The sequence below is a fragment of the Mytilus galloprovincialis genome, chromosome 9 (genome assembly GCF_965363235.1).
Source record: "Mytilus galloprovincialis chromosome 9, xbMytGall1.hap1.1, whole genome shotgun sequence".
Lineage (NCBI taxonomy): Eukaryota > Metazoa > Mollusca > Bivalvia > Mytilida > Mytilidae > Mytilus > Mytilus galloprovincialis.
This window is the reverse complement of record NC_134846.1, coordinates 53,535,718-53,555,152: the sequence shown is the minus strand read 5'-3', so window position 1 is coordinate 53,555,152 and position 19,435 is coordinate 53,535,718. Positions and strand designations below refer to the sequence as shown.

Below are 19,435 nucleotides of genomic sequence, written 5' to 3'. Positions count from 1 at the left end.
CTTTAAAGGTTTACTTTTATAAATTGTTACTTGGATGAAGAGTTGTCTCATTGGCACTCATACCACATCTTCCTATATCTATGTGTTAATTGAAACTGGATATCATACATCCATCCATCCATCCAAACAGTAGATTGACTGTCATGTGCTTAATATCCAGTTGCAAATATTTCATGCATGTTCAGGGTGAGAAAAAAAGTAACAATACATAAAAAATAGGTTTACTAAGGTTCTTTAATCAGAGACCATCGTAGATGAAGGTGTGGGAATTTGGACTGCCAATGGAAAATTAGGGTATATAGGATACAGACAGAAATTTTGCCTTGCATCAGGCCACCTTCAGACCTCCTTAAGAAATATTCAATCAATATATATTTTGTTAAAGTTTCTTCATTTCAGATATAATCTTATTATGTATTATTTCATTTACAATGATGGCCATCTTTGATTTGATTTCATCCTTTCTTAATGACATTGTACAGTGATATATGGTATTAAAAGCTTGTGAAAAACCAATAAAGATTAATTGAAATAAATACCAAAACTGATTGTCTTCTGCGAGACTAAAACCTAGTGAGATCTTCTTTAATGGAGTGAATAAAACCATATTTAGAATAGCATTTTGCCAGTAATTGTAAATTTGAAGGTCGATCTCCTGGGAGTTAAACATGACAATCAAATTCTTCATATCACAATCTTCATTAATTTTAATCAATAACAAGCTCTATTACAATTCTATGTCTAACAACCACAAAAATCACCATACACTGCAATCTACTCAATAAATTCTTATAAACGTAGTAATCCTCCACTACAATAATATGGCAAATCAAACAACAACACTTGGATTTCTGTAAACAAAATGTCAGACTTAAACCTTAGGAAATAGCTTTACAACTTTACAATTGACAGACACTGGGGAAGTCATCAATAGTTTAATCAGTCAATCACACTGAGGCCCTGAGATCAATATCGTAATAATATCACTTATTTTGACACAATACATTATTATGTAGATGGTTTTTATTGTTATAAATGTTCCCTGTTCAATATATTGATATTCAATTTAATTTACAATAAGTAAACAAATGTATGTCGTTATTTTCATGAGATTGATTGATTGTTGTTTGGTTAATGTCAAGTGGCAAATATTTCATGCAAATTCAGGAAGAGTATTGAAACGAGAGGCTCTTTAATTGGTAAATACTTTTATTCAATTGTAACAATAGTTAATATGAAAAATCGTACATTTTAGTAACGTGTCAGGAAGAGGAAATTCAGCTTAAAACCAAATTTGGAAATAAATTTCACAGGACTGGTGCAAAATGTAGAGCTGAATGTTTGGTTTTTAGGTTTTTTTTTTTTTTTTTTTATAAAAGTCTCTTCATATATATTTAGTCTGACAATACTCAGTCATTGTTTTTTATTCCATCATTTAGGATTCGTATCTCTTTTTCACATTAGATTATTTTTTTTACTATAATGGCATTTGACTGTATGGAGCTGACTGTTAAAGTCTATATGTTCTTAAACCTCAATCTAATTGAAGTTTTATTAATTTTCGTAACCAATCTTACAAAAAAAAAGTCATGTTATTGTCTGAGAACTTCTGAGGCAGAAATGAAAAATAATGCTTTACTATTCGGACTTGTCCTATGGCAGCCAGACAAGTTAATATAGGATAATGTCTTTTTCTAATCAAATCGTGTAAATTTCATTACGTGAAAAAAATAACTCGGTATTCAGCTTCTAATCCAGTTGTCTACTTTCTTATAACCATAAGTAACAAAACGAAAGTGAATAAGCGATGAAAAACACCTTATTTTGTAAATAACCGATGTTCTAAAACCCAGCTAATCAGGTTTATGACCCCACCGTACACTACAACCAACAAAGGAATCACAACAATATTTACAAGATTTAATCAATCAATCACTTTTAATGAGGATAACTGAGATCAATACCAGAGATACTACGCTGATGGCAATTCTGTAAGCTTGATTATTGAAAATGCTTTTTCTTTAATTTCGTTTATTTGTCACTGCATGGACAATAAAGAAGAAAATCGGAAAGCCATAGAGAGTAGCAATTCTGTCTTCCTGGCAATCACGCTTAATAAGTTTTGATGTAAGTGGTTTCCAACAGAATGTCGATGACGACCAGTTTATGATATACACCATAAGATCAGTTATAACGCAATGTTTTACCATTGATCCTATATATGTTTAATACCTCTTGAGTATACATGGTAATCTTTACAAAATGCTCCCATCATTCATCATCATTCGGACTATTTTCTGTGATATAAATTCACATTTGTCGCTAGGGATTTACAAAAGAAATATTTGTTTTACATAAAAGGCATATTAGCTTCGTTGTTGTGAAGTAAAGGTTATGAAGTATGGGAATTATATGTATTTATGAAACTAAGCAGAAATCTTCATTAAAGAGTACATTATTGTCAAAAATAACATTTAATGTCAAAATGATATCATTATTAGCGGTAAAAAAATTTAACATGAACATCAACATGTCTGTTTTTAAGATTACGTTATTGGATAGTTTCATCAGCTTATATTTTTTGCTTTATGCGGAAGTCTACATGACTGCAATTAAAAAGTCATACTTTTAATAAAATAACACCCTTCTATGTAGACTGACTGTTGCAAAAACATTTCAAAGTTGTAAAAATGTTGGTTTCTAAAAATGATGGTTTTTCACATGTAAGAACAAACCATAAATGGTGAAATGTTGGCAAAAAACTAACTAAAAGATGTCAAATAGGTGATATTAAACCATAATCAATCAATTGACTAATTGATTATTGTTTGCATCAGTTTTAAGGGCAATCATTTCATGCATATTCGGCAGAATTCAGAATTCAGTGGAAAACTACTTTTCACTAAAACATGAACCTGAGTGGATGGAGGGACACTTGTTCTGGAAAACAATGTCCCGCCCTGTACTATGGTAGGTAGGGCATAAAAAAGTTTATACAACTTATAAATCATATCAGTTTCAAAAAGTTTTGTGAAGTTAATTAACTTACAATTAAATAGATTATCAAAGAGTTATGCCCCTTGATAATCACTTCATAAACTTAAATCAGAAAGATTCTCTAAATATTTTGGTTGGCAATAATACAGAAAATAAGAATCTTCATTGCAGACAGTGACTTCATAATTTACCATCTATCAAGTTAAACTGTCAAGATCTATTTATCTCCAAATACTGTTTCTACATTTGTTATAATTTAAACAAACAAACTGTCTGCCAACCCCATGATCATCAAAAGAAACTGCCAAAAATAAAATAATAAAAATGATACAAGGTTGTGATGTTATTAGATGTATTGACTTTGTATAATGCAACAAAAATGTAAAACTAAAGATTTGAAGTATTAATTGATACGAAAAGACTTTTAACCACAGTCATGCTATGCCCTTAAAATTAAGTCCCCTGGCCAAACCAATGATTACAATATTAAGAAGGATTGCCCTTACAAATATTCATGGTTGTTCTTTATAACTTAAATCGTGTCTGATAAGTTAGGTCCATTTTAATTTGATATTTACAAATCATTGTTCTGCTGTCTTGGTAGATACATAGACATAATACATATTATATGTCTCTGGTTGATACTTAAGACCATAACTACTACTTAGTATATTGCACTTATCCAAATAAGTTAGAAAAGAAATGATAAGGTGTATCAAGTCATAACACACATTTCTGATGAATATTATGCCAAAACACCAAAAAAGAAAAAGAACAGTTCTTTTATTGCTGTTCTTCATCTCAATGTAGCAGTCAAACCCTCAACATTGATTCTCTATTGTTTCATGTCAATTAATTATTTGAAAAAGTTTGATGCTAACATTTATGTTTCTGATTAGTTCCTGTATGTAAGAGAAGCTAATCAGAAGAAAAAAACATTCAGCCTCTAACTGGGTTACTGGTATCAATAATTCTATCTTGTCATACACACGTGACAGTCATATGCTAGTGACAGTCATATTTGCGCCAACCTATATTATGCACTTTTTCTCTCCCTATATATATATATAGCTGGAGTGCTCCATCGAAAAACCGCTTTCCTGGTATCGATTTATTGATGACGTTGACATGAAATGGGACAAGGGAGACCAAAAATTACAAACTTTTATAACAAATGCTAACAATCAACACCCTACCATCAAATTCACCCATGAAACATCTAATTCCACCATAAACTTCCTTGATACATCTAGCACCCTCTCTGTAGGTATAATAAACACAGATATATACTCTAAACCTACAGATACTCATCAATACTTGTCGCCTGAAAGTTGCCATCCTCCACACTGCACGAAGAGCATTCCATACAGCCAAGCTCTAAGAATAAGGCGAATCTGCTCCTCTGAAGACACTGCAAAACAACGTCTGGGGCAGCTTAAAGGACATTTGAAAAGAAGGGGATATAAACACAAAAACATCAAAAATAGTTTTCGAAAAGCGGAATCCATCCCCAGAAGCAGTCTGCTAACTTACAAAGATAAACAGAAAAGTAAAAGAATCCCATGTGTGCTCACCTACCATCCATGCCTGAGAAATAGTTTCAAGACCATTCGTGATCATTGGACAGCAATCGAGAAACATTCGAAGTTATCCAAAATCTTTCCTGAGCCTCCCATGATTGCCTTCAAACAACCTAACAGCCTGAGAAATATACTTGTCCGTGCTGACCTTTCCAAACCTAACCATACTGTAGGTAATTGTCAGCCTTGTGGGGATAAGCGCTGCAAATGTTGCAACTAATTGCAGCATTCATCAACATTTCACAGTAAGACCACAGAAAAGACATACAAGATCTTCTGCAATGTCAACTGCAAAAGCTCAAACGTGATTTACGTTCTTGAGTGTCCTAGATGTGGTCTCCAATATGTTGGTGAATCTATGCAGCCATTTCACAAACGCCTCAATGGCCACAGGAGTGACCTCACAAAAAAACCGTATATTCCTGTCAGCCAACATTTCAGGTTACCAGATCACAATCTGAAAGATTTTGATCACATGAAGATCCTTGTGATCGAACAGGATTGTACATGGCAACATAGGCAAAGAGAAAATCGGGAGAGGTTTTGGATAAAAACACTGGGTGTCCTCCATCCAGATGGAATCAATAGAAAGAAATAATTAAATTTACAGTCTAGTGTTTATATTATTATATTCAGGATTTTGGATTAAAATCAATCGACCAAAACTTACCTGTATTATTAGTGATCTATGTTTACACCTTATACATTATATCTCATTATTGTTAAAACTTTTGTCACCGAAGAAGGCCATTTGTTGAGCCGAAATATTTGCAATTATTGTATAATTTATATCATCTGTTCAGTTTTTCCATCTTTGTGCAATGATATTCAACACTTTTTAGTGTTTTGTTTTTCATCTATTTATCGGTATTGTTACACAATCTTTCAGACTTATATATATATATATATATATATATATATATATTTTATTATCTAAAATAGCATCTTAGAGTAATATAAAATGTTTACATTCACCGTATCAATATCAACCAAACTATAACAACATTATAAATTTCACAGATCAGATACACAGTTTATTGTATAGGGACAAAATCAAGTGAAGCCAACAATAAATTTAAGTATTAAATTTTTCATTTTGAAAAGTTTAATATGCTAATCAATACCTTACTACATCCTTACAAATTCTCTAAGTAGTCAAGAATTCAATAGATTTAAACTTTGGACTGGTTTTTTTTGTGTTTCAATTTAAATTTGAGAACTTGTCGTAATATAGAAAGTTTTGATAACTCTTTGTTACAAAATCTATTGGAAAATATATACATCACGCTCTCAATGTATTTTACACAATGCACCAGAAAGTTACGATCATATAAATGAGGTGTTAGTATTAGCGGTAAAAAACAAATTTAGAAACTAATTAAAATATGTCCTAATTCATGAGATTTCAATTTCTTTACAATTCATTTAAGGCACTGTTATTAGACAAAGTTTACTTAAAATGCAGATAAGTATAGGTATTAAAAAGAGCATGATTTTAATTTCTTTACCTAATCAGATTGGAGTGTATAGGTTATACCCAATGATCAATTATCTACCTTTGAAAGCTTGATGCTAATAAATGATTATATTTTTGATAATCTAGATAAAAATTGATGTATTATTAAAAATAATTCATTTTTTTTCTTTATCAATTTCTTAAGCATAATCTTTTCATAGTAATACATGAATAATTTAGAGACAGTAGTCAATCAAAATTTCTTTTTTTTTTTTCTCGTTTTTTTATTTATATCAATAGAATTGATTACAAGTTATTATGAACACTTCAAATTATTACAGCTAAAAATGATAATGTGTTTTTTTGTTGGTCCAATTATACTAATTCTGGTGTAAAAAAGATAACTTTAATAAAAAGTTAAAATAAAGTTTCATTAACAAAGAAAGATAACTCTAATAAAAAGTCAAAATAAAGTTTTACTATAAAAGAAAGACAACTCTTACAAGAAGTTAAAATTGTTTTTTATCTTGTTACATACATTTAAAAGATTAAAAAAAAACGAAAAGATTTTATAACTAAAAGTTTCAAAGAAATTATGCAACAATGTAAACTAGCTTTACCAGGCTTAATCCTACTGGTATATATTACTCAAAACCTATCGAATGTCATTAAAAAAACTTTTTTTGAACCAAAACTGTCAATCAAATTTTATACTTTTTTAGAGCAGACAAAAGTCTGTAAAATTTCCTGTGAAAATCTCAATGAAAACATCTAAAGAATTTAGAACATATATCTTTTAAACTGAATAACCTATTACATAAAGTATAATTTCACCACCTGCAAGATGAACATTGGTTTTCATTGTAAGGTTAAAGGTCATACTTCAGCACACATCAGTGAAGTTCTAGAGTGATCATGTGGTCCCTTGATGACCTGAATTTTATGATTAAGTGATTCTCAGGTAAAAGTCAAGACAATAACATATCAGTTAAAAGGTAAAACAGGCAGAAAGGTGATCATCACTAATATTTCAATTACAAGTTAAAAAGAATATAAGTCTCTCTATTTTCCTGTTATTCAGATACAAACGAAATATTAGATGTGAACACAGGAGGAGGGGGGGGGGGGGGGGGGGGGGGACATGTCAACTTGATCAGACAAAAGAAGACATAATACTAAAAATTAGATTGATGCTTTACACCAATTTGCAAATGCTTCTTCCATATAATGAACATAAATTAAATAATAATATAATTGGAAGGGTTCTGCAAAGTTGTTCCACCAGATTGAAAAGTTTTTATAAATTTAGACTGCCACTGGAAAAAAAATAGTTTAATGGATAGGGCCAGACTTGTCCTACCATTCTCAGAAAATACTTCGAAAAAATTGCGAAATATGTAAATTTACATTTAAAGAATTTGTAAGTTGTCAGGGGAGATAACTCTCTTAAATATTTATATTGAACAAAGGATTTATCTATTGTCTTGTTTTAAGTAGCAACCACATGTTTTTTTCTTCTTTTAAAGAATTAAATACAAACTTACTATGTTAAGGATGTACTTAGGTAAGATTTTGGCATCTGTGTCAAATATTCAGACTCCTTGGTGTTTTTCCATTTCAATACAAGGTACAATATTTTGCCCCATAACACCCATTTATTTTTTTATACAAGATTTAATAGCTCATAAAAGGTCATTTACCAAACTTATAGCAGATTGTTGATTTTCTTTCTTTTGATTTGAGACCCAAATAATACCGATGCAAATATAAGGTAAAAGTCTGAGTCAGCCTTTTGCCGCCATATTTTAAATATATCAAATATCTCGAAAAGGAGGTCCATGCATGACCTATCAATATTTTTCGCTTATTTTGATTCTTAACCAATGCTCTTTTCACTTATAGTATCAATTTTAAACTCTTGATTTTTGGAATTTCACAAACCCTCACCTAAGTACATCCTTAAAAACATCAATCAATCGTCAACATCTTATTTGTTTAATTTTTAATTGAAAAGTATTTTGTAGACATGGACTTTTTACTGGATATTTAGAAGCTATATTTTGGCAAATTTTGAGTAATAAGTGAAGAGAGTAGTGATCCTATTTAAAGGACAAAAGCAGAATACATTTGTTTTGTACTGTTAGTGTTAGAAATGGTAATACATATGTAAGTTATAACACAGGAAATACTCCTTTTTTGTCTACCAAAAATCAGTTTGAAAAGTTTAACAGGATTTGTTCTCTCTGGTAGATGGAAATTTGGATTGTAAACAGTATTTTATGAAAGCTAAATATTCAAATTATAAACTTAAGTAACTTTTTATCATATAGTGCATATAGTATTTTATTACCTAATTACCAGTTCATCAGATAATTCTAGGCAATCAAGATAAGCTACTGCATGTTTGTTTCAATTTGTTAAATTTATGACAAATTTTATAGCTTTCTGACTGAAATAAATGTAAAATGTATGTAAATTCTAATGAAGTGTCAACTTTAACCTTGTTCTGTCTTAATTACATAATAATTATGTTATAATCGTGTCATTACAAAATGTTAAGAATCACCTTTATAACATGACAGGTGTCAACAGAATTGTGTTATTTGTATGTTTTAACAAGTATATCCTTACATTCATTTTTTTGATTAAGAGACAAATAAGCCTGTTAATTTATTGTTATGCTAGCTTATCTGTGTGGGCATTCAGTTGGTGCATTTGTACTGAAATGTTTTACAGGATAAAAAGCTCTACACATCAAAAATGTAAAAAAAAAAAGTTTCTAAAGTGTTTTCTATTCTAAATAGTGTTGTCCTGTTCTAAATAGTGTTGTTCTGTTCTAAATAAAGTTGTCCTGTTCTAATTAGCATTGTCCTGTTCTAAATAGCATTGTCCTGTTCTAAATAGCATTGTCCTGTTTTAAATAGTGTTCTGTTCTTTATAGTGTTGTTCTGTTCTAAAATGTGTTGTTCTGTTCTAAACAGTGTTATACTGTTTTAAATAGTGCCATTTCGTTTTAAAAATTGTTGTTTTGTTATAAATAGAGTTGTTCTATTCTAAATAGTGTTGTTCTGTTTCTAAATAGTGTTGTCCTGTTCTAAAATGTGTTGTCCTGTTCTTTATAGTGTTCTGTTCTTTATAGTGTTGTTCTGTTCTAAAATGTGTTGTTCTGTTCTAAACAGTGTTATACTGTTTTAAATAGTGCCGTTTCGTTTTAAAAAGTGTTGTTCTGTTATAAATAGTGTTGTTTTGTTCTAAAAAGAGTTGTTCTATTCTAAATAGTGTTGTTCTGTTAAAAAAAAGTGTTGTTCTATTCTCTTAACCCACTTTTTTCATTGTGAAAATGTCAAAAAGAAGGCCAGTTAAATCAAAAATCAAGGATAAAAACCTTGACCCTATTTTAGAATTATTACAAGCTTAATTAGACTGATGGGTAATTGCATGTTTATGAATAATTCAGAATTATTTTTTTATGAGAAATATAAGAAGAAATAATTCAAATATGCAAGCTGTTGAACATATAAAAAAACCTAAATGACCAGACATTTGTGTGACTCAATGTCTGTATAAATATGACATTAACACACTATACAACCTTTTACATTTTATTTGCCCTCGGAATTAAAATTATTCTCTGATCTTACATGAAATTAAGCGTAAGAATGATATTGATCAGGTTCTTTGAGGTAATGCCAGTGATAGATAAAATTGAATGCTAATTTCACCAAATTGACAAATGACATTTAAAGAACGGAATTAATTCTGTAACTCCTACTCCGCTATTAATACAACTTGCCCAGATTTTCAAATATAAGGCTTGGCCCATAATAGGTTATAGTCTTTATGAAAATAACATAATTTAGTCGCAATCCCTTAACCATCATTTGTCCTTTTAAATTTTATAAAGGAAACATTTGAGATTGTTCCTAAACATCACCAATCTATTATATAATATAATTACATAAAGAAGTTCCTGTATAATAAGACATTTGAACCAAATGAGGCAGATAATATAATTGAGCTCAATTACCCAACACTTCAGATAGTTATTTGACAGAGCTCAACAAACAGAGAGAAATTGATTTTTGTGACAGTTAGAAGGCAGAATGTTTTGATTAATATTTCATAAAGAAATATCCTAAACGATGACAAAACCTATCAATATTTGAAGGTGAATCGAGTAGAAACAATATTGGATTTAATAATAAAGTAATGTTTTTTTTTCCATATGAAGTGTTTTTGTGACAGAATTTCTGGTAATAACTTGTACAATTTATGTTTTAAATATTTTAATTCCTTGTCATCAATAATTAAAGTAATTAAATTAATTATTCTAAAATTGTCATTTATTACTAAAAGAATAGTATCTAATAATTCTGATCATCTCTCCTCATAGGGGATTTCCAAGGCAAAAAAATGTAGTGATAACTTAACAGGGTAGGATTGCTAAATTATCATTCTGCAAAGTTTCTGGTGGTAAAGTCTTATGAAATGTGCAAAGCATACTTTACAAGTGGCAATTCTTTTTTCTCCCTAATACAAATTTGTCAAGAAGTTTTAAGAACCAGTTGTTCAATTTTTTACTCTTTTAGAGAGGTTTAGATTGATTGATTGATTCTTTATGTTTAACACCACTTTGAACTAGTTTTCTGTTATTTATATTTAAATGATTTAAATCAAAGCTAGTTTTTATTGATGACGTTCCCTTTAGAGAATTACCAACCTTCAGTATGAAAACTGGCAATCCTTGTTAATTAAGATTGAATGCACTTGCCACGATTGCCACAATTGCCACTCCAAGCTGAGAGGCACATGAAATACTTAGATCACTTAGACACGAAGGCCTCTATCAGAAATTTAGAGCCTGATAATATAGTATAGAAGTCTATTGTTGAAAATCATTAATACATTTACCTCTTAATTTTCTAATTTTTTTTTGGCTTTTTGTGTGTCATCAGGTTGCTGTCTCATTGGGGAATACCCTTTATCTACTTTTTATTTGTATTTGGTAGCAAACAGGAACAAGATGGAAAAGGGATCAGACAACCTGTCAAACGAAACAGCTTATCCAGATTAAAAATTGTGACAAATAAAAGGTATCAACAATCTTTAGTTGCTGAGAAAAATAAAATAGAAACTTGACGTAGATAGACAGACAGAAGAAAGAATACTGTCAGGAATTGGTAAACAGCTTTACCCCTCCAGTGGAGCTTGGGTAAAACAAAATGGCGGGTGCTAGATCATTATCAGTCTATGACTTCAAATTAATTGCTTCACTTTCCAATAACTGTTGCAGAGATGTAACAAAAAAAATCTCCGCAGGTGATGTAAAGAGTTATGTAATGAACAAGAAAATCGTTATTTGTCACAGGTAAATAGAGATTTGTAATAGGTGTGTTTTATAAATTCCTTCCATTACAAGCAACACATCCCCAATAAATCTATTAAACTTTTGATTATTACAGAATCATGAGGAGAACATTCAAGTAATTTACGTCAATAGGTAAAAACTGAGATGTAACACCTTTTGATTCATTTTGCACGTTGGAGACTTTCAAGTTTAAAATACATGAAGAGTTATCATTAGGTTTAAATCTACCTTAAAATGACTTATCTTTTAAGCATTGTTTGATTAGAGGGTTTCAAACGAGGGGCTGCTGAGAACAATTTGTCGGAATCATGTCTTTTTTTTTTTTCAAAGCGAGAAATAGACATTTTAACTAAATTAGATATAGAAATCTATAAAGATTTTTTTACACTTTTGTCATTTAAGAAGCATTTATAAAAAATAATCTTTCTACCATTGTGAATAGTTATTGTATTACATGATATCCCGTTGCGACTCCCTCTTACATCATGATTTAAATGCCTTTTTACACTTAACTTAATACAAGATAAAATATCGAAGGGTGACAGAACATTTTAACTTCAATTTTCTTTCGTTTTGTAAACCGTTACAGAAAATATTTGCTTTGTTAAGAATCTGTTAAGATGTGTACACGGTTTATGGCTACATATACAATTACATAGTCAATATATGATACATTCATGGTAAATTACGACTTAAACTGTGAATAGAAAATTAACTTCAATTTCAAATAATGATACTGCGATGTGAAATTTGATAAATAAAAGTTCTTTAATTGTATATTTTCTTTCACACTAACAAATAGGAAAACATAAAATTTTGCACTTTTGAGCAAGATTTGTTTTTCACAAATGATTCATATTCAAATTTCAAAGTTTTTTGTGTAACCTTATTAAAATTGATTAGTTTTGAACTACCCAGTAGTTTAAGAAACCTATCTTTTATTTCATTTCTATTCTATGATTACAGACTCCTGATACTTTGGTAAGTTAATAAACTTGACCCATTCTTTAGAATTTTAGTCTGAAACAGATATTTCTTCAATCTGAAAAAAAGTTATTGCAAAGAACTACTGGGGTACATCACAAATATATTTAAAGCTAAATTAGCAAGACCAAGAATGAATTCACAGTACCGGTACATGGATGGCACACTCACACGTTCATTTTCTATGTTCAATGGACTGTGAAATTGGGGTATATTAAAGGAAACATGTTGTACCACTGAGCCAGGTTAGGGGAGGGTTGGGATCCCGCTAACATGTTTAACCCCGCCACATTATTTATGTATGTGCCTGTCCCAAGTCAGGAGCCTGTAATTCAGTGGTTGTCGTTTGTTTATGTGTTACATGTTTGTTTTTCGTTCATTTTTTTATATAAATAAGGCCGTTAGTTTTCTCGTTTGAATTGTTTTACATTGTCATATCGGGCCTTTTATAGCTTACTATGCGGTTTTGGCTTTGCTCATTGTTAAAGGCTGTACGGTTATCTACAGTTGTCTCATTGGCAATCACACCACATCTTCTTTTGTGTATAATTTTCTTATATGTGTACTAAGTTCCAAATTGATTGGACTTCAACTTCTTCAAAAACTACCTTCACCAAAAAAACTTTAACCTGAAGCAGTTACAGGCAGTACAACAGACAAAAGATGCACAGTCCAAAATCATAATGCCCCTAGTTGAGGCATAAAAGGAAGGATATATATAATAGTGATACAAATAAGCACTATCTCTACATTATAACATTGTCACATATAACTTACTGTTAAACAGCTAATGAGACTGCCTTCAAATGGAGGCTGGAAAGCTCTTAAGTCTGAGCACCACTCAAGTAGCTCACGTGCTGCGTTCTGAAACCCTGTAGGGGAAGACAAATGCTGAAACAGAAAATGTATAATTTTAAGTTATTCATTTAAAAAAAGAATGTGTGTTCATAGGACACCATATCACACTTGCAATTTAACATTTTCTTGTTCAATGAACAGGCATAAACCTGGTTTGGGATATAAAAAAAACCCCAAAAAAACCCCAAAAAACCCACCAGCTGACAAATGCACAGGCTAGAAAATATAATGCCTCTTACTATCCCAGACAGGGCATAACATTCCCATTTCCATTCTCAACTTCACTTTTTAGATTTTATAAATTTACAAAGACGGTATGTTTTGCAAAAATGTGATTGACTCTAGTCTTAGATTGTCTAAGTAGTCTACCTACTGAAGGTGTGTGGTTCTCCCCATCTTCCTCTACCTATAAAAACGTAATCCAAATACAGCAAAAAGTGAAGAAGTGGTGTTAAACAATCAATCAATCAACAATGATGTAATTTAGAAAGATTAAGTCATTGCAAATGGAGCGTATACTCATTTGAAGATTTCATATACTTATGCAGCTCAAGACTAGCAACAGCATTTTTATTAAATAGTACACAAAAAAAAAACAATACAACCAATATAATTAAAGGAAATATCAGGGATGATTCTGTAATTCAGCCATTGAATATCCTTTGAGTAGACCAATGTTTTTACCTGTACTTTGTAACCCTAACAGCTATTTGACCAGCACTTATTGGCAGAACTATATTGTATATTGAACTTTTGACATCCTCCTAGTAGCAAATAAATGGCTATTGCTGTCAAAGTCTACAGCATTGAGAATACAATTAATGAAGCGTGATTGATGTACTACAACAAAAACAGACCATTCCTGTTAATTCTCTTAACTTCTTCATAAGTTGATATTATCTGTGATATATTTATACAAAAACAATTCTACCACAGAACCCAAATTCTGGAGAATGCCAGGAAGCAGCAGATTATTGGTAATTGATATTCCACAGTTAAAATTGTTATGAGAAAGCGATAACAGATAGGTAAACTAAGAAAACAGTTACGTTTTATAAAGTGTAGTATCTCCTCACACTCAGGTGTTAAAAACCTACCTTAATATTTACCTAACTGCCTGTTAAGACGTAAGTGTGTAATTAGGAGGGTCAATATTTCAACAAATTCATCTAAGTATTAACTTGATGACTTATAACAATACTAAACAGACAGACAGACATGCAGTGCAAATATTTTCTGTTCTAACAACTAAATAGTGTAAATAAATCATTCTTTAAGCAGATATAAACAGTTGGAGTTGTTTTATAAAAATTAACACTACAGGTACTAGGTGAAATACCTCCAAAAAATGTCTTCTGTTTTAAATGATTATTTCTATTGCTCCTAAATAAGATGTCTGAACTTTCTGATTTATTAAGTAGTACTAAATGTACTAAAATGTTACCTTTTCTTTTAATAATTTATGTATTGACCGTTTTGTCTAGCATGACGTTTTTCATTGTTAAATTGTGTTAAATAATCATTTAAAATTGATTACATTTTTTCAATTTTAAAACAGTGTATTAGATTTCTCAATTTGACAGATTAAATTGATTAATTAAATTGACATTTTTATCCTTTTCAGATCAGAATTATATAAAGGGGAGTAACTCATGTAGACTACTTCATTAATTTGTTAGCCAAAATGAACAAGATTGTTTCCAGATGTGTTTAATCATTATAACTTTAAACAAACCTTTCCACAAATATTTTACATTGTAAATGATATCATTTCCATCTAATGATGTAGTTCATGCTTTGTGAAGACAAAATTCATTCTTAAGTAAAAAGTGCACACAACAATATTAAAAAAAACCTAATTGGCAAAAATCTTTTCTTATACTTCATAAACAATAGGAATTTTTATTAAGTATATTTTTATCTTTGCTTGAAGCCAGAAGTTAAATCTAATTTAGTTTGGCAAACAGATATGCACCATAAATTAATGGTTTTTGATGGATTTAACAGCATTTTGTAAGGAATTAAAATTATCTTATCGTGCAGATGCAAAGAAAATGCAGTTTTTTCCTACTGCAAGCTGTTATTGGTAATTCCATATCACAAGATTATTATGAAAATATGTCAGTGATATATATTTCTTTGTACTTGTTTATCAGGAAATCATTTACTCAAGATTTGGAATTAATTATGCTTTTAAAAAAACAAAGAAACGTGAAGGGTGTGGCCAGCAATGTTTTTCAAATTTAAAGCAATTAATGCCAATTTGAAATTGAGACTAAGAAAGTGTTTTGTACAATAATATGCCTGACATATATAACAAGTTATGTGTCATCAATGGCTTAGAATGAGAACAAAAACTAAAATTTACTAAAAGGTACACACTAAGTTATAGTGCATTACCAGTACTTCTTTAAAATTTAGTTTCAAATTTGCATTTTCAGGATTTTTCAAAATTTCAAATTGAATTTTTGTCAAAAGTTCATTAACTGATGCTCAATGAAGAAACAATGTTTGATTGGGTTTTAGATAATAACAATTAATATTTAAAGGAGATCACAAGTGTTTTATTTTACCCAGAGTTTGGTAAAAGCTGACCATTAAGTCAATTTTCAAAAGTTCTTATCAGTTTTTACTAAATTTGGATTTTTTGAAATGGTGGCATTTATCAACCTAATTCTGGAAAGCAATCAAAATTTCCTAATTGTCCCAACTTTTGTATCACCATTTCCCTAATTATTCATTACATTTGTCAGATTTTCTTGTATTAGTTAAACAGCAGCATGTATGACAGCAATAGGTCATAGTTCTCACAGGGAATCACACAGTGAAGGTCATGTTAGATTGCAGTTGAGGTCACCATCTTAATGTTTATAGGGAATCAAGGCCTGTATTCTTGACTTTAAAGAGATTTCTGAATAGGAGATGGATAGGACAAAAATGCCACATATTTGATTGATTGATTGATTGGTATTTAACACCACTTTCAGCACTATTAGATAAAGTGCATAAAGAGACATTATTTCGTCAGACTTAAAAAAAAAATTCTGAATAGGAGAAGGATAGGACACAAATGTCACATATTTGAGAGACTAATTGGTGTTTCCATTTTCAGCCCTATTGGCTAAATCGTGGCAGTCAGTTTTAGTTGGTGAAGGAATTCTGGAAGTGCACAGAGAAATACTACCCTTGTTAATTAAAATTGGAGTCAAGCACACCTCCACATATTTGAAATATTTGAAATAAAGACTCTTTTAAGAGCACATATCATCACACTAAGAATTAATTAAAAGAGATTTATACTTCAAAGGCATATATAAAATTATCCAACAGATTAGTTTTAAGGCAAAGGAATGCTAGCAGTCTTGTGTGTTTTGTATGCTGCTTATCTTATCTGCTAATAATAGAAAGATCATAGAAATTGAGTAATTGAAAATTATGAATTTCTATTTGTTGCATTGAAATGCATTCCAATAGGGTGTCAGTGTAAACAAGTTATAAAACTTTTACATATGAACATTGCCAAACAATATTGGTATTCAGATGATATATGAACATTGTGTGGACAGAGGGTTAAGTTACTTTAATTCTTAATATATATATTCAAGTCATTTATATTTCAAAACTTGTCATATCTATCATCAACTGTTTAAGAACGAGAACTTATTCCATATATATATTTTTAACAATTTTATAGAGGTGTAAATAAGGGAAATGGGGGACCTTGATGGAGCTTCATATATGATAAATGCATAGACTTTTTACAAGTATATCTCCGAACATTTGCTTGTTAGGGAGCCCCTCTCCCTTCTTTTTCAAAATCATGAATTGGCACCTGTTACAATTTTTTTTCCACAGAAATTTTAAAAATATGTCCTGCAGTCACTGTCAATTAAACAAAAGATTTTCATTAAAATCATAAATCACATTTTTTTTGTCAATCAAAATACTGTTCTTATAAAATAAACCATCAACAATTAAGTATTACATTAAGAAATATATTAATTGTGGTAGAATTTACCAATAACAAGCTGTTTACAATGATTTGTTTACGAAGGTCGTTGAACCCTATTTATATAGTACTGACGATAATTACTCAACTCCAAGATCTACAACACATTAATTGATATCTTTTGATGTAAACAAAATGAGATTATCATTTAACAAGAAATATATAAGGAGTAGCCATATGCTCCTAGAATTTAGTTAGTTCATTAGTATTGACAGACAGATAACACTATCAAATATCTTCTATTTATAGTAACAATAGCCATGTTGGTTGGTGGTTATGGTGGTAGCCTCTTTTCATAATTTTTTTAGACGATATTGTTGTTTATTTAAACATTTAGAAGATACCGTCCTTCAATAAATATTTTAGACACCCTTAAAATGGATAGGGCAAACATTATACATATTGCTTATTTTTTGTTTATATCAATTATGTATATCAATAACTCTTGCTGAGATAAGTCTTTTATGCTAAGGTGATGTAAAACAAACACTAATCAATCACTCATTTTGCTTGAGTAGTTTAAAGAAAAGTTACAAACATGTTACAGATAAATGACTTCCTTTTAATAATTTTGAAACTTGCATGAATATTATAGGAGAGTAAATTTACTTGACAAATTTAATTGAATTCTAATATAAATACATTCTGTCTAAGTCAGCATTTCTATTTGGTAATTAAAAGGTCAGAGGTTTGATGCATAAGTTAAATTTAGAATACATTTGTATTAAGTAATAGACTAAAGGGTCAGTTAATTTTATTACAGTTTAGTTTTGATAGTTTTGGGATCACTTTGAGAATAGCATTTGTCATATAAACATCTATTGCTGGAGTTTAATATTATTGTGAATCTGTCTTGTATGAAATATGTCGTATGTTTAATAACAGTTATAATTATATAATGGAGTACCTTTATAAATATGTGAGTTAGCTATATTTGAACCAAGGCAGTACCCCGTCTCATAGCTTCTTAGTAATGGTAGAAAACACCATTGCTACATAATGGTGAATAAAAACCGTTGCTACATTATTCTCCCTTGGAGACTTCATAAATGTGCCATTATAAAATCATGTCTTAGATAATATCTTGCATAGCAGACCCTATTAAAGCTTGTGATAGTGTAATATTCAGGGATTCAAATGTGTGGGTTCGAGGTCCAGGACCTGTTCTTTCTAAGAGGGCACTTTTCATTTTTGAATAAAAAAGTAAAGGACGTACCATTCTTTACACTGATGCTTTATACAGTACCATTGAATTTCTTATGGAGGACTTTTTACTTAAAATTTTAAATGGTCCTGGAACTTTCTTTATTTAAAGCAAATTTGAACCCCTGAAATTTTTTTAATTTTAATACCTGTTTAATACAACTAAGTCTATCTATTGTTTGTTGAATATGTCTTTCCATCTCATTCATGGTGGTCCCTTTTTCTGTGGATCACACAGGTACATTGGGTAGACGTCAAACATTGGTATATATAGTGGAAGATAAATGGTATAAATGTCAAAACTGGATTTCCCTTTCTAATTGTACTGGTTTATATTTATATGGTTACATGGTTGGTAGTCTGAAATAACAAAAGGAACCAGATTAAAATTGACATTACAACTTCTTATGTATACAAATGTAAACAAGGGCAATAACTCAATAATATCTTCTGGAGAACATTTCCTGATGTATTTCAACACAGGCAAACAAGGGCAATAACTCCACAATATCCTATGGAGAGAACTTCCTGATGTATTTCAACACAGGCAAACAAGGGCAATAACTCCACAATATCCTATGGAGAGAACTTCCTGATGTATTTCAACACAGGCAAACAAGGGCAATAACTCCACAATATCCTATGGAGAGAACTTCCTGATGTATACAACACAGACAAACAAGGGCAATAACTCTATAATATCTTATGGAGAGAATTTCCTGATGTATTCAACACAGACAACAAGGACAATAACTCCATTATATCTTATGAAGAGAACTTCCATATGTATACAACACAGACAAACAAGGACAATAACTCCATTACATCTGATGAAGAGAACTTCCATATGTATACAACAAGTGCAATAACTCATCAAGATCTTCTGGAAAGGGGAGTACATGAGTACAAAACAGATTCAAAACTTACCCTAGCTAAAAAGTAAAATATGTCATATACACTCATGTCAATCTGCATAATTA

General features: G+C 30.4%; 1 protein-coding gene across 2 annotated transcripts in view; it reads right to left on the bottom strand.

Annotated features, from left to right (window-relative positions):
• The window catches only part of LOC143045290 (zinc finger MIZ domain-containing protein 1-like), a 220,115-nt gene that overhangs the window by 66,082 nt on the left and 134,598 nt on the right, over window positions 1-19,435 (bottom strand). For both annotated transcript variants that reach the window (XM_076217676.1, XM_076217675.1), the window contains exons 4-5: window positions 18,605-18,815; window positions 13,163-13,276 (exon numbers count right to left, since the gene is read on the bottom strand). In XM_076217676.1, the coding sequence (XP_076073791.1) occupies window positions 13,163-13,276; window positions 18,605-18,664 (174 nt within the window). In that variant the 5' untranslated portion in view covers window positions 18,665-18,815. The remainder of the gene's footprint in view (window positions 1-13,162; window positions 13,277-18,604; window positions 18,816-19,435) is intronic.